The sequence below is a fragment of the Anabrus simplex genome, chromosome 1 (genome assembly GCF_040414725.1).
Source record: "Anabrus simplex isolate iqAnaSimp1 chromosome 1, ASM4041472v1, whole genome shotgun sequence".
In the NCBI taxonomy this organism is placed as follows: Eukaryota; Metazoa; Arthropoda; class Insecta; order Orthoptera; family Tettigoniidae; genus Anabrus; species Anabrus simplex.
In genome coordinates, this window is record NC_090265.1 from 1172713315 (window position 1) to 1172733962 (window position 20648).

The 20648-nt window shown below is 38.5% G+C and overlaps 1 protein-coding gene across 1 annotated transcript in view; it reads right to left on the minus strand.

Annotated features, from left to right (window-relative positions):
- The window catches only part of RhoGAP93B (MyTH4 and RhoGAP_KIAA1688 domain-containing protein RhoGAP93B), a 435660-nt gene that overhangs the window by 33092 nt on the left and 381920 nt on the right, over nucleotides 1-20648 (minus strand). The window contains exon 15 of the mRNA XM_067151129.2: nucleotides 9461-9618. Coding sequence (XP_067007230.2) covers nucleotides 9461-9618 — 158 coding nt within the window. The remainder of the gene's footprint in view (nucleotides 1-9460; nucleotides 9619-20648) is intronic.

Here is a 20648-nt window from a genome sequence, read left to right on the forward strand (position 1 = left end):
ATATCCTTTTTGGTCCGCTTGTCTTTTGTGTTTTTGGAAACTGATATTAGATGATTAGCTAAATCATTCAGGTTGATATAATATAATTTCGTGTGGCTATTTCTAGCCAGTTGCAGCCCTTGTAAGGCAGACCCTCCGATGAGGGTGGGCGGCATCTGCGTGTTATTGTGGTGAAGAATAGTGTTATGTGTGGCGTGTGAGTTGCAGGAATGTTGGGGACAGCACAAACACTCAGCCCCCGAGCCACTGGAATTAACCAATGAAGGTTAAAATCCCCGACCCGGCCGGGAATCGAATCCGGGACCCTCTGAACCGAAGGTCAGTACGCTGACCATTAAGCCAACGAGTCGGACATTCAGGTTGATGGCTGTTTATGATATTTTAGTTGCAGGGTTTGAAGAGTCCAATTTCCTAATTATAGACCAGGCCTTCCTGCTAGAATGGGTGTAATCTAGGGATTTAACCTTTCAAGCCAGATCCTTCTTCGACTCTCATCCAAGGATTGGGGGAGACCAGCTGCATTGTCGGAATTAGGATGTTCTTCATATTCTCTTAGTAATTCCTCACTCAATGAACGCCAGCCAGGGATGTACTCCTTACTATACCTCTTGGGATGCATCGTCTAGCTGCACCTTTCATAACCTCTACAAATCTTCTGCATTTGTTGTATGTTGGTTTGATCCATCTTATATTGGAGTCTGTTTGCTTTGCATATTCAGTCCAGTTGGCTTTCTTGAAGTTCCACCTCGGTTTAGGATGTGATCGAACAACAGGTATAGACATCCCAACCTCCAAGAGAACAGGCCTGCATTGACTATGTGGGAAATCGTTGAGCACTGTACGTCTAACTTGATTGTGTGAATTATGAAGCTGATTTGTGACACAAAGATCTGGGGTGTAGCTTCGAGACCAGCGCGAGCTGATTGATTTGAAAGGTAAGCAGATCTTTAGCATTAAAAAAATTGTCATTTTCAGAGTTTATTGATAGTAACTGGTAATTTGTTATATAATTCCTGACATAAGTTGCAAGGCCGTAATTTTGATGATAGATGCTATCAATTTAAAGCCTGGAATTTTCCCCCTACACTGTAACTGTAGTTCATCTGCTGTGTGTGTTTCTTGAAGCACGATGACATCAACTGCATATTTCAGTGCAATCCTGGCAAACTGCACAACACCATCCAAGAGATGAAGAAGCTGGGCACTGAAGTACTCGGTAATAGTGAAATGATGTGGCTGGTCTCGGTTAAGTGCCTAGTGGATGAGCACACAGTTTACTACTGTGGGGAAGACAGCAGACAGAATCACAATGGAGTTGCGCTTATCATGAACAACAAAATGGACCAGTGATGCAAAATGAATCTGAAGATGTGGGGGCTACACAGACAAAGAATATACCAGTAGATTTAGAAAGAATGCACATCGTCTGTTGATCTACAGAAACTTGAATGAACAGTTCAAGCAAATGATAAGACTCTTCAGGTCATTGCACAGTGAAAAAGTAGAGTGTAGATTTGTAACTGTGTAGACTATGTATAGCCAATAGGCCTCAGGACCAGAGAGCGTCACGGTGAGCTAGAGCAGTGGAAAGGGTGACGTAGTGCAATGCAGAAGGCCACAGAAAACCACTGCATTATGAAGTTCCCTGGATAAACTTTATGGCAGTAAAACTAAACAATGTGCCCGAGAATGGGCAGGGGTGCGAAGAATATCCTGTACTACACATATCAGATTAAGGAAAGAATATCCCATCAAAATGGTGGCGTGCAATGTCCGTAGCTTGTTTGAAGTTGGCAAACTGCACAACACCATCCAAGAGATGAAGAGGCTGGACACTGAAATACTCGGTATCGGTGAAATGAAGTGTACGGGCTCAATAAAATGCCTAGTGGATGAGCACACCGTTTACTACTGTGGGGTAGACAGCAGACAGCACCACAATGAAATTGCGCTTATCATGAACAACGAAACGGACTAGGCCATCAAGATAGTACTGCCCTACAATGACCAGATCATCATGGCCCAAATCAGCGCAATGCCGGTGGATGTCTATGTTATATAGGTCTACACACCCAGAGCTGAAATCAACAAGGACTTGATCTAGTCCTTCTTACAATGACCTAGAAAAACCTGTCAAATCACTCAAGAAAACATCAAAGTCATACTAACGGGGAGCAATAATGCAAAAGTCAGAGAAGGAAAAGACAGTGAAGTAGCTGGAGGTTTTGGGTTGGGAAATAGGAAGAAACAGGGGGACAGGCTTGTCCAATTTTGTGTCTAGCATTATCTGGCAATCATTAACACCTTCTTTAAATTGCTTTTACACTTGGAAGTCCACAGCAGACAAGCCACAAAGAGTAGTTAGAAATCAAATAGATTATTTCATGTTCAGGAAAAGGTTCCAGAATGCAGTGAAAGCCATTAAAATCATGCTGGGCGCAGACATCCCATCTGACCACAAACTGCTTTGTGTCACTATACGCCACGACTGAAGGAAGTACAGAGGATAAAAGTACCCGACAGACTGGACATCAAAACACTCTGTGATGATGAGAAGAAGTAGGAGGTCACTAAAAAAACAATATGACATCAAGGGAGACACAGATACTGTGGAGGACATATAGACTTAATTAAAAAAACTGCATTATGGATATCGCACACACCACACTCAACGTCGGAAATCATTTTAAAAGAAACTGTGGATGAATGCCACTCTGGCCCTCATGCAGATGAGACATCAATATAAACACCTAGATCCGAGTAGATATGGAGAACTCAATATACGGATCAGACGAGATATCAGGAAAGATTGATGACCTAAATAAGCACCATGATATATTCCATCTGGACAAGAAAATTCATGAGGTGGCTGGGCATAGGCAGACTGGTCAACTGAGCTGCCTGACAGATGATCAGTGATGCAAAATAAATCTGAAGATGTGGGGGCTACACAGACAACAGAGTATATGACTGTGGATAGAGAAAGAACGCACATCATCTGTTGATCTGCAGAAACTTGAATGAACAGTTCAAGCAAATTACAAGGCTTTTCAGGTCATTGCACAGTGAAAAAAAGTAGTGTAGATTTGTAACTATGTAGACTAAGTATAGCCAAAAGGGCTCAGGACCAGGGAGAGTAACGCTGAGTTAGAGCAGCGGAATGGGTGACACACTGCGATGCAGAAGGCCATGCATTATGAAGTTCTCAGGATAATCATTATGGCAGTAAAACTAAACGGGCGATCCTTAAATGTGGCAGGGGTGTGAAGAATTTCTCATACTGCATATACAGCATTAACTTAGATTAGGGAAAGATAATCCCATTAAAATGGTGAAGTGGAATGTCTGCTGTTTGTTTGAAGCTTGCAATCTGCATAGCACCATCCAAGAGATGAAGAGGATGGAAGATTTACGAGACTGCAGAACTTCCTCACGACTGGTTGTAGTCAATGTTCATGAGCCTGCTGTATCCACAAAGATGCACACAAAATGCTGTCAACTTGCATACAAGGATTTATTCACAATTATTTACAAATGAAATACACATAACCTTGATCACTGCCGTCACAAACGAACACTTCACTTTGAAAACATCAACAAACCACCATTTTAACAACTGCCTATCACTAAGCACATGCCACATGGAGATTGACTTACTAGACTTAATTCCTGTTGTTCCTTGTGGAACATAGGGCATCAACAAAGCATCTCCATCTGATCCTGTTGCCAGCCAACCTCTTCACCTCTCTCCAGGTCTTGCCTCCTTCCATTTCCTCCATGTGTACAGATCTTCGCCACGTTTGTTCGGGCCTTCCTCTCCTCCTTTTACCCTGCGGGTTCCAATCCAGTGCCTCTCTCTCAATGGCTACATTCCCTTTCCTCAACGTATGCCCTATCCATTTCCATTTTCGCCGCTTTATCTGTATGGCCATCTCGGTTTTACCGGTCCCTCTCCATAGTTCATGACTGGAGATTACTTCCAGCCAGTAGATGTTTAAAATCTTCTTTAAACAGCGGTTGACAAAAGTCTGCAACTTGGATGTAATCACTTTAATCACTTTCCAGGTCTCGGACCCATATGGTAGAACAGCCTTGACATTACTTCGGAAAATGCGAAGTTTGGTCCTGATAGATATTTTGTTGTTTTTCCATACCGGATAGAGCTGAAACTATATTTCTACTTGGAGATTACAACCTTAAAACAATTGACTGCTGACTGTTTACAAACATGTCGGCCACGAGGTCACAAGTACAACTGCTGTTAAACCATAACTCCAACTAAGCAATAACACGTCTCTACCATCACGACTACCTCCTTATACAGGTGCCTGGCCAGGCTTCTAAAAAGATATGTTACAAAATACCTTCTTGTAAATTCTAGAGTGCTTAATGCATAGATATAATGTACAGAATATTCTCCATAATTCTCGTCTGACCTAGTGCCATCCTTGATGTTACAGTGTGTTACACAATACTGTAGTGGATTACAAATCATATACACAGGTAATAATAAATTATATACAGGTTTTTGCATTAACTAAACTCATATAAATGTCTAGATACAGTACAAGTTTCATGACATAACCTCACAAACAATGCAATCATCCGACTACGTAAATTAATAATAATAATATTAATAATAATAATAATAATAATAATAATAATAATAATAATAATAATAATAATAATAATAATTCAAGCTCGATGCTAGCATTATTTACCCATGGGTGAGAGAATATTGTTTTCAAGTTATATCAGTTTATCACACTTACATCAAGCCTGACAAAGAGACCTAATCGTAGGATATAAATGAATCGGACGGAGCTAAAGAATAATAAGTCAATTTTTACAACTTTTCAGGAGAAGCAAAAAACATTCCACTGTTTAAACTGTTTTATATATTTGTATCAGAATATTTCTATGTAATAGATAATGAAAAGACACTTCACTGAGACAAATGTTGACAGTAAATTGCTATACACAGTTGAGAAATAAACATTAACAATTTCCGGACTTAGTGCCTTTTAGCTCTGTATAAATTAAATGACCATTGGAATGGATATTCGGAAACATTATGAAATGTAGATTTAGTCTTGAATGATGTTTATGAGAATACAAACACTGTATAATGCACTATCACTACTTTGATGCCATACTCAACAACTATTTATGCAATCCTGTCGAGTACACCAGTCTTGGCCACTCCAATAGTTCACCATAGAAGAATCTAGTATCATGGCTAACATATTTCACCACCTTTTTTATGCCGTCAAGTTTGTTTGCCTTAATGGGAATTTTATCATCATAGGCTTTGATGTTTGGCATAGTTATCCCTGAAAAAAGTTTTGGTTTCCCTAAGAAGAATGTATGTTTAACGGGAGAGTTGATGTAGATTGCTGCTTCAACTACCCCTACTATTTCAGTTTTATACGTAAACTGTTTAAAGCTTGCTGGTGTGAATTGCTGTTTCTGGTTTCTCTGCAGATTTTTAGTTTGCACAGACGGTACAGTTTTCTTAAAGAAGAGCGGCCATCAATTATCGAAGTTAAGTATTTCTTCTGTTTTCACCATATGAACTATGTTTTTCTTGCTATTTGCTAATATCTCTACGTATTCCATTGGAGTGTAAATTCGATCACTTTTTTAAATCTTCTTTTTGAATACTATGAAATTCCTGTCGCACAGCAAAAACGAATGCCCACGCTCACGAAATCTATGGACAATGGATTGGAATCTCCCATCGGCTGTCAAGGCCATGCACATTCTGATCATCATGTGGTTCTTATTCTGACATGGACAGCCATCAGAGAATAAGTTGATATGTTTAATATGTTTGGGCACATAATTTTCAAAGTAATGCGACAGGAATGAACAAACTTCGTTAGCACCCTTTATCCCTTCTCCTTCATGATACAGGTAAATTACAGATTGGTCCGTCTTAATATCATGCACATTGAAAATATTCACCCAGAGTTGCCGCAAATAGAATATATCTTGCACAGGAATGTTAGGGAGTGGAAGATTCTGCATGAAATCGAAAGCCAAAGCACATGCCCCATCGTTCACATTACATAAGGTCTTCATTCTGTGAAGGGAACTGTAAAATTTCCGACTCCGGTGAAGATGTACTTCCAAATCTGCTTTGGCTGCTAATTTAACATTGTCATTTAAGCGAGTACTCTTTATTTTAGCATTAAGCTCTTTACAAAATGAACATGTGTGTATTTGCGGTCTTCCAAAACCATAATTAAAATTATTACAGAAGTACTGTCTGTAAAAGTCATATTTGACTTTAGTTTCTGGGTGTGTAGTGCAGTACATTTCATGCATTTGTTTAACATCCAATCTGGCATCTAAGTATTGCGTTTCTTTCCCAGCATAATGCGGAGATTTCACCGGGAATGATCTGATGTGCTCATCAATGCTGTGAGTCACATTTGCAGGAATCTTGTTCACAGCTGGTGTTCCACCCCTCTTGTCTATCGGTTGTTCACTCTTAAGCAGACTTCATGTCAAATTAAACACTCGTTTTGTCCCTGTAGCGTGTAAGCTACAGAAAGCTTGATGACAGACCATTGTCCTAAACGCCCCATCCATAACAAAATATTGAAAACATGCCATGCGTCTGCTTTCTTGTAGGCCATCTTTTACCCTAGGTCTGCGCTGTTTAACTTGCACAGCTTTGATGAGACCCTGCATGCTTTTGTCTGGCATATTGTGAAAGGTCGTGAAAATACCATTCTTCATATCATCACCTATAGTTTGGAAACATTTCCTCCGACATCTGGAAACAAGATTCGTAAAAATACTAACCATGCTGAAATAGTGCACTGTATTCATTACCGGAAATATGCCTTAGTGACAAACCATGGTGTGATAAACTAATCAAACTACTTACCTGCAGTCGTCTCCTATTGTCTTTTCATTCACAACATTTCCACGATGATTTGTGTACTTTAAACCTTTCACTATAGCACGTTTCATTATATTCTTTTTATGGGAAGCGTCGTTCCTTTTCCGTTTTGGCGACATGACAAACCTATCTTCCACGTTTTAACAATGTAAACAATGACAATATTATAGCGCAAAATTGCTGAGGAGTTGCAGACAAAGAAATGAAGTTCGTGCATGTCGGTGGTGCCAACATTAGATTCAAGATACGGCACTATAAGGAATCAACTCAAAGAGTTAGTTCTTTCTTTCACCATATAACAATTTATGGTATATGATTCAGGCAAGAGGGAGAAGTCTGACTTGATTCCTTCTTTCACCGTTCGAAGTGCATCACATTGGTTATATGTTTCGCTTAGAAAAATAAAAAAGACATATTGTGACTTATTACCCTTTAGCTCCAACCAATTCAAATAAACTTCATGGTTTTGATCCGTATAGAATTGTGATCGCAATAATAATTAAACTTATATTTTAATGGTCCACCTTTTCAATACTATATTATGCAATGTTTACATTTTTTAAACTTGGAACTAGTTTCGGCCTTGGCTGACCATCATCAGCCATAATATAAAATTCTACAAATACATATAATGACTAAAACAAATGCAAAAACACAAATGATATTAAAAGGTAATAAAAGGATGAAGTATGTGCATGGACACCGCATTGAATTGCGAATTTCTACCAGCTGCATTCTAAGAACTGCCAGCTATTAATCATATCTTCATGTGCCATTTTTGACAATACCCATCAACATATTTTAACAAGAAGCAATAACATGATGCAATGCATCCAAGGACTTTAGAGCACTATTTTAATTTCATGGTGGCCAGCAGCGCAGAAAATATGCAACAAACTTGTCGAAAGTGGTTGAGACGAAAACCTCGGTTTAAACTTGAACTTATAGACGACCAAATACATGATTGTCAGCAAGGGCCTTGTTGTAGATCCCGGTCTGTGAGTCAACGGAGTTCTGATGCAGAGGGTCGAGAAAATCATGTTTGTAGGCAGCATCGTCAACAAACACTGGGACCATTCACAAGAAATTATGATGATGATGACGATGATGATGATCCTTGTGTAAAGGGGCCTAATATCTAGGACATCGGCCCCTAATGGTATGAGATGAAACAAAATGTAATAATAATTAAATTTTTAAAATTTATCCATTGATTAGACTTTAAAAGAAATTAAGTCCCGCATTGAGAGAAGGTAAGGGCAGCATTTACAAGCCTCCATCAAGTGCTCTGCAGCAGAGACTACTATTACAGTTTTGGGTTAGGACAGCACAGTGCTATGAGTTCTACATCGTAGTGTATGGAGTAGAGTCCTGAACTATGACAAAAGCCACCATGAGCAGATTGGAAGTGTTTGAACTGTGAGTCTACCGTCGCATGCTTTGTATCAGCTGGGTAGACAAAATAGACAATGAGGAGGCACTGACCAGGATATGTAATGAAAAAGATATGTGTAGGGCTGTTCAGATCAAGAAACTCTCTTACTTTCATCATATCATGAGGTACCCAGAGACTTACACCCTCTGCAAATAATAATACAAGGGGAGATCAAGGGGAAGAGAAGTCCTGAGAGACCCTGCACGTCTTGGCTCGAGAACCTGTGATGGTGGTTCTGACAATCAACTATTTCACTATTCTGCACAGCCACTGACAAAAGATAGCCAAAATGATCACCAATGTCCAATGACGGATGCGGCACTAGAAGAAGCAGGAAAAATGACATCCAATGATCACTAGCGGTGATAAAAGGGGATCAGAACAATTAATAAGTTAGTGTTTCGTTACAACTAGGCACTTTAGTTGTAAATATACTGTGGTGATTTTGGACTCAGATAAATAAATAAGAACAATTAAGATGATAATACGAACCAACCCTCTAAATCACAACTTTTATCCATAGTCAACTGTGGGGAGAGTAAGGAAACAAAGTTTTGCAACCATAATTTATCACGTGGGAGTCTCTGTAGTTGTTCTGTTTGGCCTTGGTTTGAATTTTTACCTTCAAATAAAGGTGTGAGTACAGTGATTATTGTATTCATCCAGTTTTTGACCAGTTTGAAGATCTGAAACTGAGAAGAGGAAACACATAATAGATAATTAAGGTTATGAGAATGTTTCTGGGCTGAAGATTTCTCCTCAGTGATTAAGGATCACCACAAATCTATAAATTAGGGATAGAAAAATTAAATATGAATTATAATGAATAGAGCCTATTCACTGACATTTAAAAGGAAAAATTTAATCTATGTTGCGAGAAGTGGGTTTTGTAATATAAATATGATTCTGGGCCACAGACTTTGTCTAAATTAACATTATGTTACTAACCTTTAATATATAAATTTAGATGTAGGTTCTTTCCAGGCAAATGGACGGGGTTGAAAGCAAAGCAGTGTTTTCATTCTTAAAATTGGAATTGAATAGGTTTAAACATTTAAAGAGATTGTCATAAAAGTACACTGTAAACAGTTATTATACAGTACTTTAATTACCTGAATATGCCCTCGGTCTGTGCACCCTGGAGCTTTAGTACTTCTTCTGATAGCGTAGTCTGAACCCAAGGCAATTTACGATGAGGGAAACGTTCCTTTTGAAGGGCCATTACTTCCTGTAGTGTGTTTCCAAACATGCTGGGTCTGAAGATCTGAAGCTGAGAAGACGAAACACGCAATAGATAACATTAAGGTTACAAGAATGTTTCTGGGTTGAAGATTTCTCCTCAGTGATTAAAAATCACCACAAATCTATAAATCAGAGATGGATAAATATGAATTATAATGAACAGAGCCTATTCACTGACATTTAAAAAGCAAAATTTACTCTGTGTTGCGATTGAAGCTTCTTTTCCGATAGTGAGAATAACTTTGAACAAACTGAACATCATCATATCTCCAACATATGTAAGAAAGATATATTTGGTATTTTATGACAATATGATCCTGTATTATGGAAAATAAAGTGGTTAGAGATAAAGAGCGAAGTTGTAATTAAATTTTTAGATTTGTTACAATGACAACAGAAAAAGTAAGAGCTAGGGCTGATAATAGCCTGAAATGGACAACTGGTGCAAAGTGGTTGGATGAACGCCGTGCTCGACACAGCAAGCATAGAGGCTTGAAAAAAAATAAAATAATAATATCGTAAGTGTATCTATAAACTTAAATGCAGTTGTTCTTTCTATGTAAATAGTAAGGGGGAGGAAAGCAATGTTTTCAAACTTTAAATTGAAAATTTAATAAGTAAATGTGTTATTGATTTTAAGCATATCAATTTTCCTTTCCTTTTGTAAAAGCAATTTGATTCCCAAAACAAAAATTACTTTTTTGTAAGTATTAAGTGCTTTAAAATTTGTTGTAAACAGAAGAATGACAAAATGTCAATGATGTGCTGGGGGTATTAGAGGTAGTCTGTGGAACAAATGATGTGCACAGAGCCCACGTTGTAATAAACGGTGACATAATGTACAGTAATAGTTGATATGGGGGAATGTGTAACAGTGAGCCACTGCTGCAAATTTTGCCACTGATAGTGCTGCGCAACTGGGCACAAAGAAAGCCATTCACTTGAATGATGATTATGATTATTATTATTATTATCATCATCATTTATTATTTGCTAATCTGACGACAATGGACTACAATAAGTTTCATTATACATTCTGGCATTTACTCAATTTTCGACTGATCCAGGTTTTCATTAACTTGCTACATCAAGCACAGCGTTCATCTGACCACTTTGCACCAGTTGTCCATTTCTCATCTCGGAAAGTCTCAAAAGTCACGATGTTTGTTCTGTAAAGGTCTCGTCTGTGCACATCATCTGGTCATAGGCCTATTTCTTCTAGGTCTTTTTTGACGTTAACATACTAGTGACTTGTTGTTTTTGGTTCCGAGTCAAAATTGTTAAAAATGCGTTTTGTCCATTGAGAGTCGTCCATCCATTGTAAGTGACTGTAGAAGTGAACCCTGTGTTTGCGTGTAATATTATTATTATTATTATTATTATTATTATTATTATTATTATTATTATTATTATTATTATTATTATTATTATCTCCCATATATTGACATGGAAAGTGAGTATAAGTAATATTTAATATATGTGCTTCAATATTTAATAGGATAAACTACGGTAGTGGGTGTAAAGTTTAAGATATTGATATTGTGTGTTAGTGAAATTGCGTTTTTAGGTTACCTAGTTTCGTCATAGAAAATAACAGAGAATAGATATTTCTCTGCGATCTGAGTCACGGCCAGCTGGACTCCCTATATGGCACGATGTCGGGGGCTGGATTCCAGGGTGATTCTGTGGATTTGAATCCAGCATCTGTGGAACATGGCCACAATATCACGGACGTGAAGCGCACACGATACATGCAATAGTAGTATTGAGCAGAATGCGAAAACGAATTTGAGGCTTGATATAACTCAACAGATTACGGAGGATATGTTAAAAGAGGAAGAACAACTGGAAATCGCCAGGGGCCTGTTGAAAAGTATTCTTGCAATTCAGCAGAAAAATATGAAGATGGAAATTCAGCAAGGTTTAAAGAAATTGGAGGAAGCTCTAGATGCGGGATCTACGCACAGAAAAGCTTGGAAAGCAACTAGAGCATTAATGCTAAACGAATTGCCCGTTCAAGGGAAAGTAGAACATAGCACCACAAACAGAAACGTAGAACAGGATAAATGGGAAACAGCGTTATCCAAGAAGAAGAAGAGAGAACAGAGGCAGGAGAAGACAGATGAAGATGAAGGTACTCAACCTGAATCAGTACCGGTATCTGAAACTGTTAAAAAGAATGAGCAACGGAAACGTTCTACTATAAGAAGCCGCCCTGAAACCGTACTTATTAAACCGATGAATGGCAAGACTTTTGCAGATGTTGTGAAGGATATCCGCAGTAAGGTGGAGCCGGAAGATAGTGGCGCTGGTATTAGATCGATCAGGAAAACTGTATCTGGAGCGGTTCTTCTTGAATTTAATAAGGCCACGGAAAAGGAGAATAGAGAAAATTTTAATAGAGCACTTAAAGGTGCTCTTGGACACGATGGCGAATTAAAGGTTTTGACGCCTAAAACTACATTGGAAATTCGGGATATGGACTGTACCACCACTATTTCCGACGTAGAGGAGGCTGTAAGACGAGAATTAGAAAATCCTAATCAAGAATTGAAGGTCTCAATCACAAATCCGAACAGCAGGGGACAAAAACTCGCCATTGTGGAGATAGAAGATAGCGAGGCATGAAAGCTGTTAGATATAGGCAAAATTAAAGTAGGCTGGCTATACTGCGGAGTAAGACGGTGGGCCGTAATTCCTCGGTGCTTTAGATGTCTGTCATATGGGCATCAAGCACGAAACTGTAAAGGATTGGACAGAAGTAAACTCTGCTTTAAGTGCGGGGAAGCTGGTCACAAGGCAGTAGGATGCAAAGCGAGTCCACGATGCATAATTTGCACAGATATGGGCGTTGAAGAGTCAAAACGACATCATGCTCTTGGCTCGGGAAAGTGTATTGTGTTTCGTGAAGCACTAGAAAAGGCCAAAGAGCAGTGGTGAATGGTACAGATCCTTCAAGCCAATATACACAGGAGTCTAACTGCCAATGATCTATTGACGCAAATGACCTATGAGATAGGAGCAGACATCTTGATTCTTAGCGAACAATATCAAGACAGAGATCAACCAGGCTGGTTTTCAGACAATCTAGGGACAGCTGCGATATGGGTGCCAGACCTTGGAAAATATTCAGTTATAAATCAAGGATGCGGGGATGGGTTTGTCTGGGTCCAAGTTGAGAAGGTAATTTTTGTCAGCTGTTATTTTACCCCTAATGAGGCTATTTCTGACTTCCAGACAAAACTAGATGGGCTTGAAGATACTCTGCAAGGGATGAACATTACTAACCTAGTTGTTGCTGGTGATTTTAATGCTCAAGCAGTTGAATGGAACATGCCTCAAACAGATTCTAGAGGGAGACGTACAATGGAGATGGCCGCCAGATTGGGATTAATGGTTCTCAATGTTGGAAATGTGACAACCTTTCGGCGACCAGGATGTCAGGGAACTATACCAGACATAACCTTCGCTTCTGAAAACATTGCGTCTAGGATAACTGAATGGCGAGTAATTGAAGAATATACTGGAAGCGATCACCAGTATATCACTTTTCGTGTACTTCAAGACTCCGCATCTAAGGATTACCACGCGCAAGCCAGAAAGATGGAACATAGCTACTATGGATAGAGAAATATTTCATGAAGTAATACTAAATGGAATGGACTCTATGCCGGATACTTGTCACGGAGGCAATAGAAGCATAATTGCTAATAAATGCATGGAACACACCATGAGACTCCTTCAGCAAGCATGTGACGCATCAATGACCAGAATAAAACAACGGAGAGGCAAGCGTCCAGCATATTGGTGGAATGAAGAAATTGCTGAGTTGAGGAAACAATGCCTGCGACTCAGACGAAGGACACAAAGAGCACGACATAACGATGAAGCTCTCTCAGTAGAGTATAAGACTATGAAGAAAAGACTGCGAAATACAATTAAAAAGAGTAAAGCCGACAAGTGGTGGGAAATGTCTAAGGAAGTGGATGAAAATCCATGGGGATTAGGGTATAAAATCATTATGAAGAAATTTGGGATGTTGTCAAGCCCTATCATGGATGCACGCACAATGGAAGAAATAGTACACACACTATTCCCTGATCATGCAGAGAGGATTGATGATGAGGCCGAGAAAGAACTAGTTAATGTACCACCTTTTACAACTGAAGAACTGATAACAGCAATTAATTCCCTTAGAAATAAGAAAGCCCGTGGACCAGATGGTATTCCAGCAGAAGTACTAAAGGTGGCAGTCGAATTATGTCCTCAACTGCTGTTGAGAATGTATAACCATTGTTTGAAAGCGGGAATTTTTAGCTTTCGTTGGAAGATAGCTAGACTGGTTCTGATCAGTAAAGGGAAAACTGGGGGTTACAGACCTCTATGTATGCTGGACACTGCTGGGAAAGGTTTAGAGAAGCTATTACAACCGAGAATACTAGCAGCAGTCCGATTAGCTGGCGACCTATCTGACCAACAACATGGATTTCGCAGAGGTCACTGAACTCTAGATGCCGTGAAAGAAGTGGTGAAGACAGCAGAACGAGCTCAAATGGGTAATCATTACTCTAGAAAGCTGACGCTTCTTGTGACTCTAGATGTTAAAAATGCTTTCAACTCGGCAAGGTGGAGTGATATTTTGGAAGCTCTAAAAGAAACTTTCAAGCTACCAGAATATCTCATGTATATACTGCGAGACTATTTGAAAGACCGTACATTATTATACGACACGGAAGATGGTCAGAGAAGGAAACGGCTCACAGCTGGTGCAGCGCAAGGCTCAATTCTCAGACCACACCTTTGGAATATCATGTATGATGGTTTGTTACGGCTGGAGATGCCAGAAGATGTAAAACTTGTGGGTTATGCTGATGATGTGGCTGCTGTGATAGTAACTCGTAACCTAGAGCTGGCTCAATTTAAATTGAATCAGGTGATGCGACATGTCAAAGAATGGATGATAAATCACAAGTTAGAACTCGCAGATCATAAAACGGAAATTATCCTTCTGACGAGGAAAAGGATTAATACTGTTGTACCGATGCAGATTGGGCAGATAGCCATCGAAACAACTAGGAGCACAAAATATCTTGGTGTAACGCTTGATACTAAGCTTACATATTGGGACCACATCCAACGGGTAACAGATAAGGCAGCAAAAACCATGACTGCACTTAGTAGACTCATGGGAAATATCAAGGGGCCGAAATCTAGTAGAAGGCGGCTTCTCATGTCGACTGTTCAATCGATACTGTTATACGGTTCGGAAATTTGGGCTGAATCGTTAAAAATTGCGAAATATCGGAAAAGAATTGGGGCTGTACAACGGAGAGCAGCTTTACAAATTGCTTGTGCATATCGTACAGTATCAGAACCTGCGATTCTAGTAGTAGCAGCAGTAGCTCCTATTGACTTGTTGGCCTTCGAAAGACAAGAAATTTGGCTCACACAAGAAGAGCTAGGAAGGAAAAGGGCAAAGGCTTTGGCTCTTAATCACAGAATGCAACGATGGCAAACAAGATGGGAAGATGATTCTAGAGGGAAATGGACTAAAAGACTGATACCTTCTCTGGGCATATGGGTTGGCTGAAATCATGGTGAGGTGAACTACTATCTCACACAGTTCTTGACAGGTCATGGATACTTTCGAAAATTTCCTAGCAACTAGTCCGGCGTGCATATACTGCGGTGATATCGATGACGTATTACATACTTTCTTTGTGTGTGTTCATTGGCTGCCACAAAGAAGATGCTTAGAAGTTATGCAGGGAGAAATGACGCCAGAAGGGATCGTGTCAGTAATGCTACGAAGTCAAGAATCTTGGGACCAGGTGGCAGTTTACGTAGAAAATATTCTGCGACAGAAGAAGAAGGACCTGGATGATTACGACAGACAGTAAAGCAGAAGAAGGAAGATGAAGCACAAGATGCATTAAACACGACATCCGTCCTGAAGTAATGCGAGAGCGGTTTCCGGGGCGGAGATAAACGTCGTGGGAAAAGGGAGTGTGGTTTTTAGTGGGTAAGAATCTCCACACACTTGTTGAGTGCGGACCCTCACAAGCGTCTTATGAAAGATTTTCCACACTCCCTCGCAAAAAAATAAAATAAAATTATTATTATTATTATTATTATTATTATTATTATTATTATTATTATTATTATTATTATTATTATTATTATTATTATTGTTGTTGTTGATGGAACAAGTACAAGTAAAAAGTAATTGGGCTTAATTACACAGTTACTTGAGAAATATTTTACCTAATTATGATTACAAATTACTTTTTTTTTTCAAAAAAAGAAATCAGTAAAATTACAAATACAATTACCGTACTTTGCAGAATGTTGGTTTTAAGGAAAACAAGTGACTTTTTCACTTGGGGCTAGAATAATACAAAAGTTTGCAAGGAAAAGGAATACATTACTTCATTCTTTTTTAAATGCCATACTTCAGGCAACATCCTATTATGAGAACTGTTATATTCTGTCGGTGGTAGTACATGCCAATTATTGGAGCACAAGTTAATTTTGTTCTGATATTAATCAGAAGTATAGTTCGTTAAGATTACTTTTCGTTATCTAGAGTGTCATGAGTTCAGTCACAGCTCTCAATATACAATTGTAATGAATGTGTGTTATGTGAGCACTTAATGTCGTCCGAGGTCTCGCTATCTATTTTAAATAACTGTTTGAAATCCTTCATCGATTCAAATGAGTCAGATCTGTGTCTGGACACCTCTACCTTTACTAGGTCAAGACCAAACAGATATCACTTCTCAAGTAGATGTTATCTCTATAAGGAAGTTGAATATCCAAGCCACCAACTGGACAAGGAAATATGATTTGTAATGTGAAAAGAGACTGCATCTTGGAAGAACTTAACAAGGACTAGAGGATGACATCAACAAAGTTAAATAGAGAATGATGGTGGGAATTGTAAGAAAATTATATTTGTAACATTAATTTGTTTCTTAAAAATATTGTAATGGCTCCATTTTATTTTATATAAACTCTGTTAATGAATCTAACAAGTAAATTATCTCACAATAATTTGAGTGCATGCTCCTACTTAATTTTAATCACGTTCAGGAGGATGTAGGCAAGGCCCATTTAACAGAATACTGGATTTGCAGCATTTGACCGTGACCTGGATAGAGCAACCTCATGTTTCTACCATTTTTATTTATTATTTATTAAATATTTACATTTTGAGGGATTATTTGGTGAACTCTGTCACCCATTTACCAGCATTTTTGGAAATATTTCTTATTATTAGTATTATCAACACTATTATGACACAAATTATCACTCTAAAATTAATAACGGCATATTACAGACAAATTTAAAAAATATAACCACATTTTTAAAACCCTTCAATAAGTCCAGGAATAGCACTACAAAGGTAAGAAAGTTCTACCTCTTCACTGCAGTTCACTGTCAATTCACAAAACTATTAGTGTTTAACATATGCAGAATAAGGTGTACATAGAGTACTTATTAACTTATTTAAGAAAAATATACTACTGGGATGTAAAAGATTGTTATAAACTGGGATGTTATATGCAAATATTTGAGAAGTTTAACACAAAATTACCAATTAATTAATATATCTATCAGAGCCCAAACTCTATGAAGCAATATGCCAGTCTTGTTTGCAGATGATCTGCTAATATGAGGAAACAGTGAGAGTGAAGTGCAGGAACAGCTAAATATGGGAGGAAGTTGTGTCATCTCATGTAATGAAGTTCTCGGCACAAAAGACTGAAGTGCTGGTAACAATACGAAATAAGAACTCAGCGTATAATGGCATGCCATTAGGAGGGGAGCAGTAGAAAAGAGCTGAAATCTTTAAATACCTGGGATGTGTAATTGAAGAAAATGGAGGAAGCAGGATGGAAATCAATGAAAGAGGAAGGTGTGCAAATGGATTCTTTAAAAGTATGTTGTGGCAAGCCCCATTTAACAGAATATCGTATTTGCAGCATTTGTCCTTGACCTGGCTGAGTGGCTCACAGAGACCTCAGAGACGTAAGACTTATTTTGTGCCAATTTTGACATACGGATCAGAAATGTGGGTGATGAAGGAGAGTGATAAAAGTAGAATACAAGCAATGAAAATTAAGTTTTAGAGGTGTTAAGTAGGTTTAACAAGAATGGACAGAGTAAGAAATGAGAGAGTTTGGGGAACTGGTAAATGAAGTACCCCTACAGGAAAGGATAGAAAAATCAAGGCTACAGTGGTATAGATATGTTAAGAGAATGGGAGAAGAGAGGATACCAAGAAAGAAGGTAGAACTGGAGAAAAGAAGGAGACCTACAGGAAGACCAAGGGACAGATGGCTTAATGGTGAAAAGAAGAGCATCGAGGCAAGAGGAGGGAAATGGACAACAATGAGAGAAGAGAAGTGGTGGATGGACAGGAAACGATGGAGAGACTTATGTTCCAAGCAGACCCAACCTGTGTTTGGAAACTGCTCCAGATGATGATGATGATGATGATACTACAGAGCACAAAACAAGCCAATAATAATAATAATAATAATAATAATAATAATAATAATAATAATAATAATAATAATAATAATAATAATAATAATAATAATAATAATAATAATTGTACCGGGATATCTGTGGAACAGCAGAGGTGAAAGAAGGTGCCAGGATGAATGGGTCTAACTACAGAGTCAAAGTTAATTTAAAATTTTAACCAAGGTTATATTTTCCAGAAAACAATAGAAATTTGATAGCTTTTCACTTTAGGGAAATTACAAAAACATAGCAATCTAAAAACAAAACTTAGAAGGATCCAAGAATTTTAACTCTCTTTCTACGAGAAGAATAGGCAGTTGTGTTTATGTTTCGTAGATCTAGAGAAAGCATATGACAGGGTACCGAGAGAAAAGATGTTCGCCATACTGGGGGACTATGGAATTAAAGGTAGATTATTAAAATCAATCAAAGGCATTTATGTTGACAATTGGGCTTCAGTGAGAATTGATGGTAGAATGAGTTCTTGGTTCAGGGTACTTACAGGAGTCAGACAAGGCTGTAATCTTTCACCTTTGCTGTTCGTAGTTTACATGGATCATCTGCTGAAAGGTATAAATTGGCAGGGAGGGATTCAGTTAGGTGGAAATGTAGTAAGCAGTTTGGCCTATGCTGACGACTTGGTCTTAATGTCAGATTGTGCCGAAAGCCTGCAGTGTAATATCTTGGAACTTGAAAATAGGTGCAATGAGTATGGTATGAAAATAAGCCTCTCGAAGACTAAATTGATTACATAAAATAAACTTCATTATAAAGCCCGTATTGTCGTGAGTATACGTTGAAGGTTAGGTCAAATGTTCCACCTTTACAATACTAAGATTCTTTATTAACTAAATATTTATTAACTAAATATTTACATGATTTTTAATTATATCGGGACATGTTTCGTCTACCTTGTAGACATCATCAGCCATAAAAACTTTTGAGAAAAAGCTACAAGGACAAGGACAAGGACATGATTAAAAATCATGTAAATATTTAGTTAATAAAGAATCTTAGTATTGTAAAGGTGGAACATTTGACCTAACCTTCAACGGACTAAATTGATGTCAGTAGGTAAGAAATTCAACAGAATTGAATGTCAGATTGGTGATACAAAGCTAGAACAGGTCGATAATTTCAAGTATTTAGGTTGTGTGTTCTCCCAGGATGTTAATATAGTAAGTGAGATTGAATCAAGGTGTAGTAAAGCTAATGCAGTTAGCTCGCAGTTGCGATCAGCAGTATTCCGTGAGAAGGAAGTCAGCTCCCAGACGAAACTATCTTTACATCGGTCTGTTTTCAGACCAACTTTGCTTTACGGGAGCGAAAGCTGGGTGGACTCAGGATATCTTATTTATAAGTTAGAAGTAACAGACATGAAAGTAGCGAGAATGATTGCTGGTACAAACAGGTGGGAACAATGGCAGGAGGGTACTCGGAATGAGGAGATAAAGGCTAATTTAGGAATGAACTCGATGGATGAAGCTGTACGCATAAACCAGCTTCGGTGGTGGGGTCATGTGAGGCGAATGGAGGAGGATAGGTTTCCTAGGAGAATAATGGACTCTGTTATGGAGGGTAAGAGAAGTAGAGGGAGACCAAGACGACAATGGTTAGACTCGGTTTCTAACGATTTAAAGATAAGAGGTATAGAACTAAATGAGGCTACAACACTAATTGCAAATCGAGGATTGTGGCGACGTTTAGTAAATTCTCAGAGGCTTGCAGACTGAACGCTGAAAGGCATAACAGTCTATAATGATAATGTATGTATGTATGTATGTATGTATGGGCTACAAGCCCCTAGTTTACAATTTCGAGCTCCTAGCTGGACACACACATTTGTTCAAGGGCAGAAATCCCCTAATAACATGGAGCACTTGCTCCAACTTTACAATGTCAAGCCTCCCAGAGGCCTTCTTACAACACTAGAAAAGAGCTGACATGCTCTCAGTTTTTCAAGCCTATTCAAGGCAATATCAGACCTTACAATTACTTGCCATCAAGGCATAACTTACATAAATGAAACGGGGGTATCTCGTACCCAACCTACTGGGCCTTAGCAGAAAACGAACAGGTTACGTAAATGGCCCAAAACACCACGTTGAATGGAGGCGTGTAGGCCTACTTGCACTCCTAAAAATGCATTCTTAAAACCTAAAAGGCACTAAGCCGATGAAACAGGGGCTATTCCCAAACTATGGAGGTGACTCGTATAAGAATAATTTAAGACATTACAGAAAGGAAGAAAACCAGTTACAAAACGTAGTCACCTCAAACCAATATGAAGGGGAGCTCGAGAGGGTAAATAACTCTCTATCCCTGAATTACAGTTGCAGATTTTATGAAGTTTTTACATAAGCCGGCAGAAAATTACATTTTTAGAAAATTAGGTTACATGGTAAAAGTTTCGGACCTTTCCCGTGGATTAAACTGCTGAGCTAGCCAGAAATAAAGATGTTAAACGGCCATTACCTTGCTGAAGAACTGGTGCCTGATGAAAGAGGCACCACCCACCTCCTGCTT